Source organism: Gadus macrocephalus, chromosome 15 (assembly GCF_031168955.1).
Source record: "Gadus macrocephalus chromosome 15, ASM3116895v1".
Lineage (NCBI taxonomy): Eukaryota > Metazoa > Chordata > Actinopteri > Gadiformes > Gadidae > Gadus > Gadus macrocephalus.
The window spans coordinates 18,824,615-18,838,476 of NC_082396.1; the positions used below are offsets into that span (position 1 = coordinate 18,824,615).

Genomic DNA, 13,862 nt, shown 5'->3' on the forward strand with positions numbered 1-13,862 from the left:
TAATCATTTTATTTAAATGTTACCCGTCAATATCGTTCATTAATAATAAATATATCTTTACATTATTGCCCTGCTCCCTAACAGCATGCATTGCAGATGTATTTTTGCCATTGCTGCATTCTCAGCTATATCAAACCATAAGAACTATAGGCAAATGCTATTGCATCAAAGCCAACTGAAAGCATGGTAAATCACCAGGGAAAACAGCGATAAAAGAACATTATGTCCTTTCTCCGTCTGTAAATAGAGTTTCCTCCTCTGATGAGTCATCGTCATGAGAAACATCCAGCTGTATGTTGGCCCAGGATCCCTGGCTACTAGCAGCGAGTGTGCAAGCCCCTGAACGCTGCCAGAAACAAACACCTCCCTGACACCTAATGACACTGTGGCACATGATGGATACACACCGGACGACCCAGGGAGAACCACGCAGCACAAACACAATAACAATCACTCAATAACAATCCCCCCTCGAGATTTACATCTAATTTACGACTTTAACATAGTGATATAAATTCTTCGGGGGACAAAGGTTCACTGGTTTTCGACTTTGTTATGACTCGATTATTTAAATGCAGCGAGCAAATTGCCAGCTGAAATATTCGCTGGCTGCCGTGTCTTCATGTCACACACTCGGATTACACAGTTGTGACATTGTGTAAATGGTAATGGGCTTGCAAAAACCACGCCGCCACAGACCTCTATCCTCGCTTCAATTAGCAGCAGCATTTCCAGTTTGCTATAATGGGAAGAGTTCCAACCGCCAGTTAAAGACTCGGTAATGGACGCGATGTGTTTGATCAATCGGCGGGAAGGGGTGTAAAAAGAGATTTTGAGCGTCAGGCGAAGGGAATTACAGCACGCATTCAGCGGGATTAAAAAAAACAGTTTAAGGTTAGAGGTCCTATATTTGTCTTCATAACAATCTAATGGTGCACTTCAGAGCCTTAACCCATTTTAACCCAATATCCTCTACACGATTTGATATTCTTAATAGTACCGTTTTTTTGGTCAAGCAAAACAAGCCAGCCCAACAGGAGGTGACCCCCCTACTCCCCAACACGACCCCCGACCCCCACCCCCCGGTGTCCGGGCCTCTCACCGAGCTGCGCCCTCTCCCGCTGGATGTCCCTGAAGCTGAGGCCGCTGGTCAGGGTGCTCTCCCGGTAGCGGTGCAGGGCCTCCCGCTGCCCGTTGCGCCCCAGCTCCCTCAGCGCCGCCGCCTTGAGGGGCTGGGCGTGCTGTCCACGGACCCATCCCGCCGCGTCCGGGACTGTCCACTTCACCAGGTCGTCCAGGCGCACAATCACCTTCTCCGACACGGCGATGACCTCGTGCTGCAAGGAGAGAGGACGTTAGGACGGCATGCACAACAGAGCGACGCAGGGGGGTGAGCGAGAGGTGAGGAATCATCACTTTCATTGCATCATCGAATACAAATTCAATTCAATTCAATTCTATCCCCGAATCCTTAGCTCATACTAACATTCTGAATGGACAACATCAATTCAAATCAAAATACGAACAGATCAATGTTCTTCTCCCCACATAATTGAAGAGTTCGCTGACTGAGAACTGAATTGCTTTTGCTTTGGCACGGCTGTACCTTTGTATTTGTATTTTAGTTAAGGAGATCGCATGGAAGTCAAGACTGAGATGAAAACTATCACAGGGAACAAGTAAACGCTGTCATACTCAATAACAGTGTCCCTCTCCCCCTCCCTTCTCACTACGAGCATAAACAAATCAAGGCCAGGGAGAAGGAGAGTTACAATAGGAAACAGGGAGGAGTGAATGACATCGGACGGAAATGGAATTGAAACGAGAACCAGTTGTGGAAACCAGGAAGAGAACAAGATCTGTCAATTTGTCAACGGAATGTAATACGTGGCCTGAGAGTAGCCATGGAGTAGCCACTCACTGTTCAATGAGGAAATACATTTCTCTGGAGGGATTCAATAGATATAGATTATACGCGTAAAACCAGCACTTAGGCTGGACTCAGTTAATCAATGGCATGGCAGTCAAATAGATGCAACACAGCACATTTACACATATATATATAATGACAGCACAAATATTGCGCCCATATTCTTAAGATTCTTAAGTATATAGTACAACATTTCAAAACTTGGTAGCACAGGAGCAGTTAGAAAACAAATAGTTTCTTCATGGGGCCTACTTTACTTAAACTCTCCTCTTTTTAACATCTCCCCTGGCTGATTGAACACTTTAAAGCTTGACCTGAACGGGAAAAAGAAAAAAAAGCCTGATTTGGAGAACTGCAGGGCCAATTTTGTAAGGGAACAAAGTAGAGTTGTTTTTCCTTTTTTAATGTGTTTTCATTTGAAGAGCTAATAGCTGAATTGCTTGTTACAGGCGGAGTGGAATGGTTCAGAGGCAGAGGGGATACTATTACGGAACCAGGGGGAAATCTGGAGGACAGATGTGAGGACAGTGTGTGTGTGTCTGTGTGTGTGTGTGTGTGTGTGTGTGTGTGTGTGTGTGTGTGTGTGTGTGTGTGTGTGTGTGTGTGTGTGTGTGTGTGTTTGTATGTGTGTGTGTATGTGTGTGTTTGTGTTTTTGAGAGAGAGGGAGAAACGCAGAAACTCATATAAAAGACAGAGCCATTTACCTTGGCAGTGCACCGTTTAACAAGTATCGTGTCTGACTGAACAATCTCTCTTCCCCCTCAAAGAGACTGAAATACACTCACACACGCACCCACACGCACATACACATACAAACATATATATATATATGCCTCTGTTTGCATTTCTACCACTTTTGCTTCATGTCTCTTATTTCTCTCTGACTCAAAAGATATATATTTATGCGTTCATATATTTTGAGTCAGAGAGAAATACGAGAAATATATATATTATATGTTTATCTATATTCATATGCATATATATAAAGAACCATGTGTATAAAATATATTTATACACACAATATCTATAAACACTTACACCCTATATGCTCAAAGAACCAACTTGAATGCAAAACCAAAAAGCAGCATCTCTCCCGTTCCTTTCCTGTGTTTTCTGTGTGCACTGTCTATAAATTTAGCCAAATTCAATTCACTCATCATCAGAACTGCGGGCATATCAAATCCCAGCCCGCTTGCAAACGGGTGCTCTCTTATAAAGCAGAAGCCTGTGAGGGATGGCTTGATATAGCAGTGCCTCCCTCGCTAAGTAGAAACATCAAACATGGTTTCTCGCTCTTTTTATAATGAGCTGTCTTCTGCTGTCAAGTGGTGGCGGGTGGTTGTAACTGGCTTTCCATGCGCCGGAGAAACTCACTACTGTTTCTTACTTGAGGAAGACGAATATAAAAAAATGAGGACATTTGAATAATGTAGAGCAACAGCAAATAGCATTCACCCCGCGGCCAAAATCCACAATGTATCTCCTCTGAAATAAGAGACTTTGATGCAATCTGCTGGCATCCCAGAGATAAACACGGCCAGCGTTCCTCTGTGGAATATTACACTCTAGTCCAATATAAAAACAAATGGTAAATTTGATAACTGCATGACTGCATGTCCAAAGGGCTTTAATTGCATACCAGAGCATTTCCCAGAGACACTGATAACCTTTAAAGAGGGTATTTCTGAAACAACCACTGCCCTCTCATATCAATCACTTGAATCTAACAGCAGCATGTGTGTGTGTGTGTGTGTGATCTTGTTTAGGAAATGGTTACTCGTGCAACACAAACACACACACACACACACACACACACACACACACACACACACACACACACACACACACACACACACACACACACACACACACACACACACACACACACACACACACACACACACACACACACACACACACACACACACGACTACACGGACACAACAGGTGAGAGCAATTGAGCAGCTGTCAACACAGTGCAGAATATAATCAGTCTATGAACGGCAGCAACCATCTAAAAACAGGCCATATCCATTAGCCCTGCCAAACAGTGTTTACTGTGATTGCACCAGCTCACTGACACTTGCTGAAGGGTGAATGGGACTCATCCTAAATAGAATATAGCTATAGATCTATCCGACTGATGAGATAGAGAGAGAGATAGATAGATAGAGAGAGACAGACAGACCTATGTCTCATCACGTCTCGTAAAGAGTCTCAGAAGATACGCGGTGTGGCATTGAGTGCATTATGTTGTTAATTATATTTGGGAGGATTACGCAACACAACCCTCTATGAATACAAATGAGAGAATGAGTTTAACCACCGCCCACTCTCTGGGCTTTGCACACGCTTTAACTGTGATAACTCCATTTTTTCCTTTTTATTGCTGATGTAAAAAAACGTCAAAAGCATTCATATTTCTCACCACGGAAATGAAAACAAGCAAGTATGAGAGTGAGGGGGGGGGGGGGGGGAACATAAAAAAGCAGAGAGCATAATGATCCAACCACACTTGGCAGGGGGTTGCTGATCGTAATAAAAAAAAGAACCAACCACAAAGTAGAATCTTTCAATCTACAAGATGTGCTGGGGACAAGACGGGAAACAGGGTTGTTTCTTCAGAGCAGCCACACTGCGCCGCGGCTCTGCGTTAGCATGCTGATGGTTGAGCTTGCTGGGTGAGCGCTGCCAGCCAGCAGGCTTCTGGGTAATATGGGTCACTGAGGGGGACTCCACAGCCCACAGCCCAGGGAGAGGTGACACTTCCATATCCAGCACATTAAAAGCTCTGTGGTGTGCGTTGTTGACCTAACGACCCCAGCTCATGACACTCCTGAAGAACATCAGATAACGGCAGGTACGGGCTGGTTCACAGCAGCGGTTGGAATCTGTCTTCAGATTGCGCATCGAAAAGACTGTGAGATTGTGATGCAAAGACAATTAGTATCTGTCTAAACAAGAGGCAGTGTTTGTATTAGAGACGTGTTGTACGCTACACACAATTCAGAGATACGTTGTCAGGCAGACCGAATGTCTCATTCCAGCGAGCAAGAAGTTCTAATTGGGTCTCGGGTGTAAACAGGGCCATCATGTCATTAGAACAGACATTGTGTCAGTATTTAGTTATATCACGTTATTCATGAGAATTATCTATTTGTATTTTTCATAAGGATTGCATAATATGCAGTGGAATAACACTGTGTCTAGTGCTGGAATAATGCTGATTGTATTAGCAGTGTTTTCTTATCTTATCTTATATATTACACTTCCTTTTCAGTCAGTACACGGTTCGGTTAATTATTAAGTGGTAGTGTCATTTCTTACTCACTGATGTATTAACTAGAATCCAGGCAGTAGATTGCCCTTAAGAGGAATTGAAAGGGTAGGGGAGTCATTGACATGTTAATAATTCCCATTTGTACTGTCAAGCTACACCAATCTAGCCATATTGGGGGAGGGGGGTGGGGGGAGGAGTAGAGGCTGTGAACTATAGAACGCTCTCATGGCTTCAGCCGGTCGCCACATTGAGATGAAACTCAGTGCAATGCGTATCATTACATTTATACAGACACAACCATATCTGCAATAGCTGCAAGAGGAGGGGGAGGAAGGGGGGTCCTAATGCTACATTCCTCCACACAGCAATCCTGTTAGCAGCAACTGCTGTTTCATCCATCGTATTTAAAACAATCTCCCTTGGAGAGTGTACTATGTCCATGTATATCTCTTTATATCCATCCATCTATCTATCTATCACTCTATATATGTATGTATTCATGTATGTATCTATCTGTATATATATACATGTATGTATCTATCTATCTATCCATATATCTACCTATCTATGGATGTATCTATCCCTCTATCTATGTATGTATCTATCTTTCTATCTATCTATCTATGTATCTATCTGTCTATCTATGAACCTCTAGCTATATCTTTAAGTAGGACGGGGTGTTTTATAAGTACTGGGGCTGTATTTATCTGTCATATGTCACAAAGAGGTTGTTAGGGTTAGGGTTAGGGTTTTATATTCACTCAATGTTTTTGATTGCGTTTTTACAGTTTCTACCGACCCTGTGCATGTGCACAACAATTACCCCCTTGCGGCTGATAATGTTATATTATTTATCGCTCTCTCCCTTTGAATCTCTCTCTCTATGTATGTATATATTTATACTTATACTTGGTCCTATACTTGTGTTATACAGTGACCAGTGAAGGTAGGCATTCCTGGCTGTCAGCCTTTCTGGGGCCGTGCAGTGCATTGCTCGGACAGGGCTTTACAGCTTAGGGCTCCGGGGAGCACTCGCCATAGGTGGGTGTCTGTTCCATCAAACGGGTACACTCTCACACACACACACACACACACACACACACACACACACACACACACACACACACACACACACACACACACACACACACACACACACACACACACACACACACACACACACATATTAAACACACAATCCACTGAAGCCGAAGCAAACACCTGCACCCGCACACACACACACACACACACACACACACACACACACACACACACACACACACACACACACACACACACACACACACACACACACACACACACACACACACACACACACATATATTAAACAAACACACAAACAAAGCATACACACACATTAAACACACACACATACACAGACACACACACCTACACAAAAAACACACACACTCACACACAATCTGCCACACACACAAAGTGCCTCCGTCATGCTGGGAGGACTGTCGAGCCTGTTGCCTCAGAGAGGTCAGCGCTGGAATTCATGAGGCCAAAAGAGATTAGTAATTGAGTAATGGACATGGTGACATGAACAATGAGGAGGCAGAGAGGACGAGCGAGAGAGGAGGAGATAGAGAGGCATGGAGAGAGAGAGAGAGAGAGAGAGAGAGAGAGAGAGAGAGAGAGAGAGAGAGAGAGAGAGAGAGAGTGAGAGAGAAAGAGAGAGAGAGAGAGAGAGAGAGAGAGAGAGAGAGAGAGAGAGAGAGAGAGAGAGAGAGAGAGAGAGAGAGAGACAGAGAGAGAGAGAAAGAGAGAGACAGGCAGAGACAGAGTGAGAGAGAGAGAGGGAGTGAGAATGAAACAGAGAGACTGAAACACTATATGACTTTATTATCTGTCCCTCCTCACTATGTCTGACCTTGGCTTCAATGTCCCAAAACAAAGTTATCAGGGAAGGAAAAAGAAATGTGCATGGGGGTGGGGGTGGGGGATGGGAGGGTTGGAGGAATATGGCAAGGTAGGGGACAATTGAATTATAATATATATATTTTTTCTGTTAACACTAGAGAGAGTTCAAGGTCCTGCTATCTAAACAGTGAGGGGGGGGTAAATGCTTGTACATAAAGTTCAGCCACTTAGCATAGCCTGTTTGTTTATATGCACAGAGTCACTCCGGCATCTGCAGGGGCGTGGAGCTCATCTTTTATTCACCGATTCTATTAGGAGATTAGTTTTACAACGCGCTTTATGGTGATAAATGAACGTAGCATTCGTTTACAGACACAACAGAGGAAAGCAGCTCAATAACAAGGCCTTCTCAAAGCCTTTCTTAATGTTGGCACAGCATTCATCTTGTAACACGACACCGCTGCCTTGGCTCCTTTGAAGCATTGCTGTGATTTTTTTACCACTGTATTTAAGCATATGCTCATACACAGAAAAAAATATGGAAAATGGTACATCATCATGACAGGCGCATTATCAAAAGACATCACAGACAGTACTGGACGGATGGAGGAATATGAAATATCAGTGTGTGTATCGAGTGTGAGGGCAGCGGCTCGCCTATGGCCGTGTTCTCCTCTAAAGGTTATGATAACGATCCACTTTAGCTCCGAGGCATTGGAATCATACATCAAGGCTAATGTTTGCCCGCTCAAGCGGTTTGTCAATGACAAAGAGGAAAAGCCGATCTTAAGAACACGCACGCAAAAAAAAGGAGAAAGAAAAAGTCTCTCATGTGCTGACAAATCAGAGGGTTGGTGGAACATGTCATTACTTAGCTCTGCTGTGTCACACAGAATACTTTGGTCAAGGGAATCAAAAGATTTTCTCCAAGGATAGGAATGACAACCCCCTTAAACCGATGGGAAATATAAGGGTTTGTTTTCTGGTCCGACCTTTGAAGTTCCCAGAGTATTCTATTTTAAAGGATTTAAATTACACTATCCAAAAGGGCTGGTAATAATTTACATTGCTATTTCGGTGATAGTGAGGAATTCACTGGAGGGCAGTGTTCAGAGTTAATGACTTGTTCTGCGGCAGGGGGAGGCGCACGTGCATGCGCAGCGTCACGCGCACACACTGCACACACTGCACACACCGCACAGCCCCCCCCCCCCCCCCCCCCCCCCCCCGTTTAAATTCCTGCCATTGTTGGATGAATAGGGGTGATTTGGTTTAATGCACACACTGGGCCACAACAAGGAAGCTCTGTGGGTGTCAAAGGAGGACTACTGTATTTAATGTGCCCTATCACATTTACATTAAAGTCATTGAGCGGTACGACCTTATCTGTGGAAATACTGGTCGCATAACTGGGTCACTTAGACATAACTCAACTAGTATCCCAGATGCCTGAATTACCATTTCAGAGTTTTCCCTGGGGAAAAATCAAAGGAGCAGCAAATGAATACAATCTAATTTCCCTACAAGCTGTCTTTCCAAGCACTGGAACACATGCATGGACTACTGCCACATACTGAAGAGATGGCTTTGGACACGAGCCAAAGTGTTTTCCACAGCAATCAATACTAGCCTACTGCTGCAGTCCCCGGCCTGTCAGTGTGTGTGTGTACATGTGCTTGCGTGTGTGTGTGCGAATGTGTTTGCGTGTGTTTGTGTGTGTGTGTGTGTGTGTGTGTGTGTGTGTGTGTGTGTGTGTGTGTGTGTGTGTGAATGCACGTGTCTGCGCGCACGCGTGTGCATGGCTGTTTGAGTGCCAAAAGCCCGTACTGTATGTGTGCCAAAGCCTTGTCAGCTAGAGGGGGGGACAAAATAGAAGAGAGGTCAGATGAAATCAGAGGTGATGATAATAACACATTAATATAACATGATCTAGAAATACCATCCGTGCTTGTAAAGACATATGCATAAACATATATATTTATATCTATATTTATAAAGATATAAATATGGTTATGACATAATATGGGAATTCACAACCACTAAGGGGATATAACCGTATTGTGTTGAGCACGTATTTTCTCATATTTCTCTGTGTAACCCATATATATATATATGTACATACAGAGAAAGTTTGAATACTTTACTAAATAGTATGTCAGTCAGTAATGAGTATTAAACTGATGACACTGGTGGCCGTTTAACTTTGCAGATGGACCAACTGGGCCGAGTCCCACTGAAGGTGGGGTCTTGGATACAGGGCGAGTGCCACAACACAAAGCGTGTTCCAGAGAGCAAACAGTGCACAGCTATTGGTGGTAAACACTGCTGGTCAGACCGATACACCCCCCCCCCCCCCCTCCACACACTCCACACACACACACACACACACACACACACACACACACACACACACACACGCACACACACACACACACACACACACACACACACACACACACACACACACACACACACACACACACACACACACACACACACACACACAGACACGTAACTATTAGCTTGGAATATGGCTTTTAACAAACCCTGTGTAAATAAAATAAAGCTACAATAACCCCCCCCCCCCCTCCCCATGATGTGAATGCTTTTCTGTTGAGGCAAATCGTTGGGATTGACACAGAATTGACTTTTTGTTCCCCGAATGGCTATTTCCATCTCTATAGAAATTGCTGGCTGCCTTTTAAAGAAAAGGACCTGCAGCCCCGTGTGACAGGATGAGAACAAGCCCAGTAGGTCCCAGGTTGGCTGCTCTTGTCACTGCCTGCCTGGCGCAGCAGAGCTGAAGCCTGCACCCTGGGAAGGGCATCGGTGAGTAAGGAAAATACCTGAGCAATAACCAGGAAATTACGCTGAACACTAAAGCTCCGCATTCACAACACAACGGTGAATCAGTAATCCATTTCTCTTTATTTTGCAGCCGGTTCAATAAAGCGCTGTTTTGATGTTCACGTTGTGAAAAGAGCAGTGTGTTTGGCATTCGGCTTCAGGCTTAAGATAATTGCTATCTCAAGATACAAGATATGAGCTTTAGCTCCCATCGCCCCACGTCGTCTTTGATCTGGTGGGGGGAAAGTAGAGGGAGCTGGTTGTGAGTCAAATGCCTGGGCGGTGATTTACTCCTGTATTTTGCCTCAATGTAAATCTGATTCAGTGTAAATTCAACTCCAGTTTAAGTCAAGACAAAACGCGGGATGAATGAACGTGTCAGAAAGATTTACAGGAATCAAAAATGCACGGAGGGCTCGGGGCTGCATTTACCACTGCTGTCATTTCCTACTCTGCTACACAAATCCCATAACTCCCGCACAGCCCTCTATCCACAGTTCCTGATACGGGTTATCGCCTCATCTATATGACCTAATTTCAATCCACCATATGTGTCTATTACCCCCATACCATAGTGTTGTAACAGCCCCACATATGTTAATCTAGACCTCTTAATGACCAGATTGCTGCAGGAGAAATATTGTGAGAAAATGCGTTGTTTTTCTTCCTTCCTGATATTCGGTGGTGTTCAGTAGTATTTGTGTCAAGGCTCATTCAGAGGAAATAAAGGGCTATTGACATTTCTCAATGTGCTTTGTGGATTTGTGTGTCAGGATTACTCACTTGACTTGTTTATAGGTTTAGGGTTTCACGTGAGCCTCACTGGCTGACTCATGCAGATTATTAGTGCAGTGTTATGGGGAAAAGTCAGTTTGTGTCTGAACAGACTCGCTGAAGGTCATAAAGGGACTTGAAGTTGTCAGAGCCATTTCCACCGTCATATAATCAGGTTACAGCATTTGCAGAGAGTGTGAGCTTTTCCAAGCCCTGTAGGAAATTAGGTCAATCTACCAACGTTGACAGCTGCAATTAGAACACATCCTCAAAATAGTAATGTGTAATAATAATAATTAAGCTTAAAATATTTCTCCTTCTGATTGTCGTTTCAAAGATGTATTTACATGGTGTATGGGTAATGTGCCATGATGCTAGGTGCTGCATAATTCATTCTAGGGAAATTGCCTTTGCTTCTCATATAAATTTTAACATTGTCATAAAATATGCATTCTACAACTGTTACTATTGTTCTAGGCTCATGACGGAACCATTTTTCGAATGCATGTTCGAAAGTACAGAGTACGTATCCGTTTCTGGATGAGGGAACTAGTTCATATAATCTTTTCCAGATATCCAGTAGACTGGAATGTAAGCACTTTGCAATGCAAATAGGTGTTTGGGAAAAGGGGCGTGGCTGACATTTCCCAATTGCGCAAGCACATGGCCTCGGAATCGACGACACATGCACTTTAAGTAATTACTATATAATTGCATCGTGTTAAAGGCTATAGCACAAGGGCTCGAGGAGATGATATCCGTTGATGGAGGAATTCTGCCATCATAGATGATAGCTTGTCTAAGCAGCGAGCCATAAATAGCCACCTTTCTCATGAAAAGGAAACGTGATAGCCACTCTATTACTCAAGAGGAAAGAATGTAAGTAAACCATCAGCGTACCAGTCAAGTACAAACCCGGCTTTGTCCTTCCAGCTAAACAAAAGAACAACACTAGAGAACAATTTCCACAGTCAAAACAAGAGCTGGGCACTCATGAAAGTGTCGCTGTGGGTTGCTCAATAATATCAATAAGGATTAATGGCAGCAGCATGGATCTTGGCCACATTATTTATTGAATGGCCGACGAGAAAAGTCATTCCCACAAACTAATCAAAGTAATGCAATTGAGAAGAGCAGTGTAACCGGATCACAGGCGTCCCATATGGCCACCGTCAATCACAACTATGGCCCAAAAGGTCAACAATAGAGGCGTTTAAAGTGGTGTTGCAAATATGAGCTGACACTATATTACGCAGGGAAAGACGTTTTTTCCACAAAGAACATTATGCAAATGGTGCAGAATAGTTAAGACATGTCAGCACACACTGTCTCAGTGTGCTTTATGAACCACGGGGCAGCCTCCCAGTGATCTAGGCGATGCAAACTATCGCAGCACCCCATCTCAACACACTTTAATCCCATATGCGTCCGATACTACTCTGCAATTTCCGGCCTGATGTCATGCAAGTGACAAGCATTGCGAAAAAAAAATGAAATGACAGCGCCTACACTCGCAGCGATTCTGCGGATTTCCCCCCTCTCTCCTCATAACGAAGCCCCATAGCGCACAGCGGCGAGTATTTTGGAGCGCAGCTGGACAAGTGCGCGTTACGCACAACGCACAGAGACACAGTTCACCAGGAGAACAAATACAACGCATCCATCGCTCGTCGCTCTGATCCTCCAAACACATCCATGTCGGCGGATCAATGCACTCGTTTATGGTTGTTTACAACGGCCATGCAAACTGACAACTGGGGGAGCGGGAGCCATGCCAAGAGACACAGCGCCATAAAGGTGTCATTCAATAAAAGTACAAGAGAACATGCATGAGGACATGAGAACATGAGCACAGCATCGGAGGTAAACCCAGCACAACATGACCCAAAGCAGGGATATAGGAGGATAATAGTGGTACATGTGGACATGCTCACCTCTCCGTGGCTGGCGGAGCGTCCCTTGGGGGTATCCTCGGGTAGGAAATAAAGTTTAGAGCTGGATAAAAGTTGTTTGCTCGTCCTTTCTTCCCAAAGCAGCTGAAGCTCCGCGATACAAATAGGGTCCCCAGGTTTACATCGGACGAGGAAAAAGTCTCCGAGCGACAGGATCCTCGGTTTGCCGTCCAGGCTGTGACATTTAAAGGCTTTGTAGAATATATAGGGTCCATGTAAACCGCAAGAAGAGCCCACCCACTGTGGAGAGGAAAAACAGAAATTGAGGAATTAATTCGTGAGGCAAAATCCCATTTGGCAAATAAATCTCGACCATCCACAGATAAATGGCAGGGTTAACGGGTGGAAAAAATATCTACAATCAGTGAAATTACGTTGGAAAATGTATACATATTACGCGCTTGTTTGGAATCGATGTAACTATTTTTATCTGTTGCAATTATATGACAAAGATGTAATGTATGTAATGTGAGAGGTCAACGTTACACTGCGTACCTTCCGTAGCGTTAAGTGTTTGCGTTGGGATGAGCGTAATTATACAATTAATTAATGTGTGGTTGATATAAAGCTTACCTTCAGTGAGTCCGGCTCCATCTCGACTATGAATTGATTCAACTCAACACGCTCTCCAAACTTGCTGGCTTGAATGGATTGCCGCAGGTCCTGGAAGGACAATAGCTCGTAGGGACGTTAAAAGTCAGCAATATTCAAACAAATGGCGAATTAAAAATGATTCAAAAGATCGTAATTAATGCATTAGAAATTCATTGAGACAAGCATATTGATTTAAGAAGTAATTTATCCTATATGCATTTTCCACGTCACAATATGTCTCAGCAATATACCTTACACTCTAATACATATATATAGTTTACTCTATTTATTCAATACATTCATTTTAATTGGCAGGAAAAATATTTATTTCTCCATATATCTCAAATACAACCAAATTATTGCCTTAAACGGCTTTAAGTATTTTGTTAATGTCCATTTTCAGGTTTTGGGAGATATATTTCTTCCAGGACTTTGGTAAAAGACGTTCAGTATGAAAGCCCATTTCTCCCAGTAATGATACCAGGGCGCTTACTGTGGACGCATTCAAGAAACAATGTTATATGAAAGTTAATAGGGCTATCAAATGTTTCCTCAAAAGACATTGTGTAAACCACGAGGCAGTAGCCTACGCTCGTT

General features: G+C 43.6%; 1 protein-coding gene across 1 annotated transcript in view; it reads right to left on the bottom strand.

Annotated features, from left to right (window-relative positions):
* Positions 1-13,397, bottom strand: part of arid5b (AT-rich interaction domain 5B) — a 70,314-nt gene extending 56,917 nt beyond the window's left edge. Inside the window, exons 1-3 of the mRNA XM_060072597.1 lie at positions 13,245-13,397; positions 12,654-12,911; positions 1,103-1,337 (exon numbers count right to left, since the gene is read on the bottom strand). Coding sequence (XP_059928580.1) covers positions 1,103-1,337; positions 12,654-12,911; positions 13,245-13,265 — 514 coding nt within the window. The 5' untranslated portion in view covers positions 13,266-13,397. The remainder of the gene's footprint in view (positions 1-1,102; positions 1,338-12,653; positions 12,912-13,244) is intronic.
* Positions 13,398-13,862: the final 465 nt, after the last annotated feature.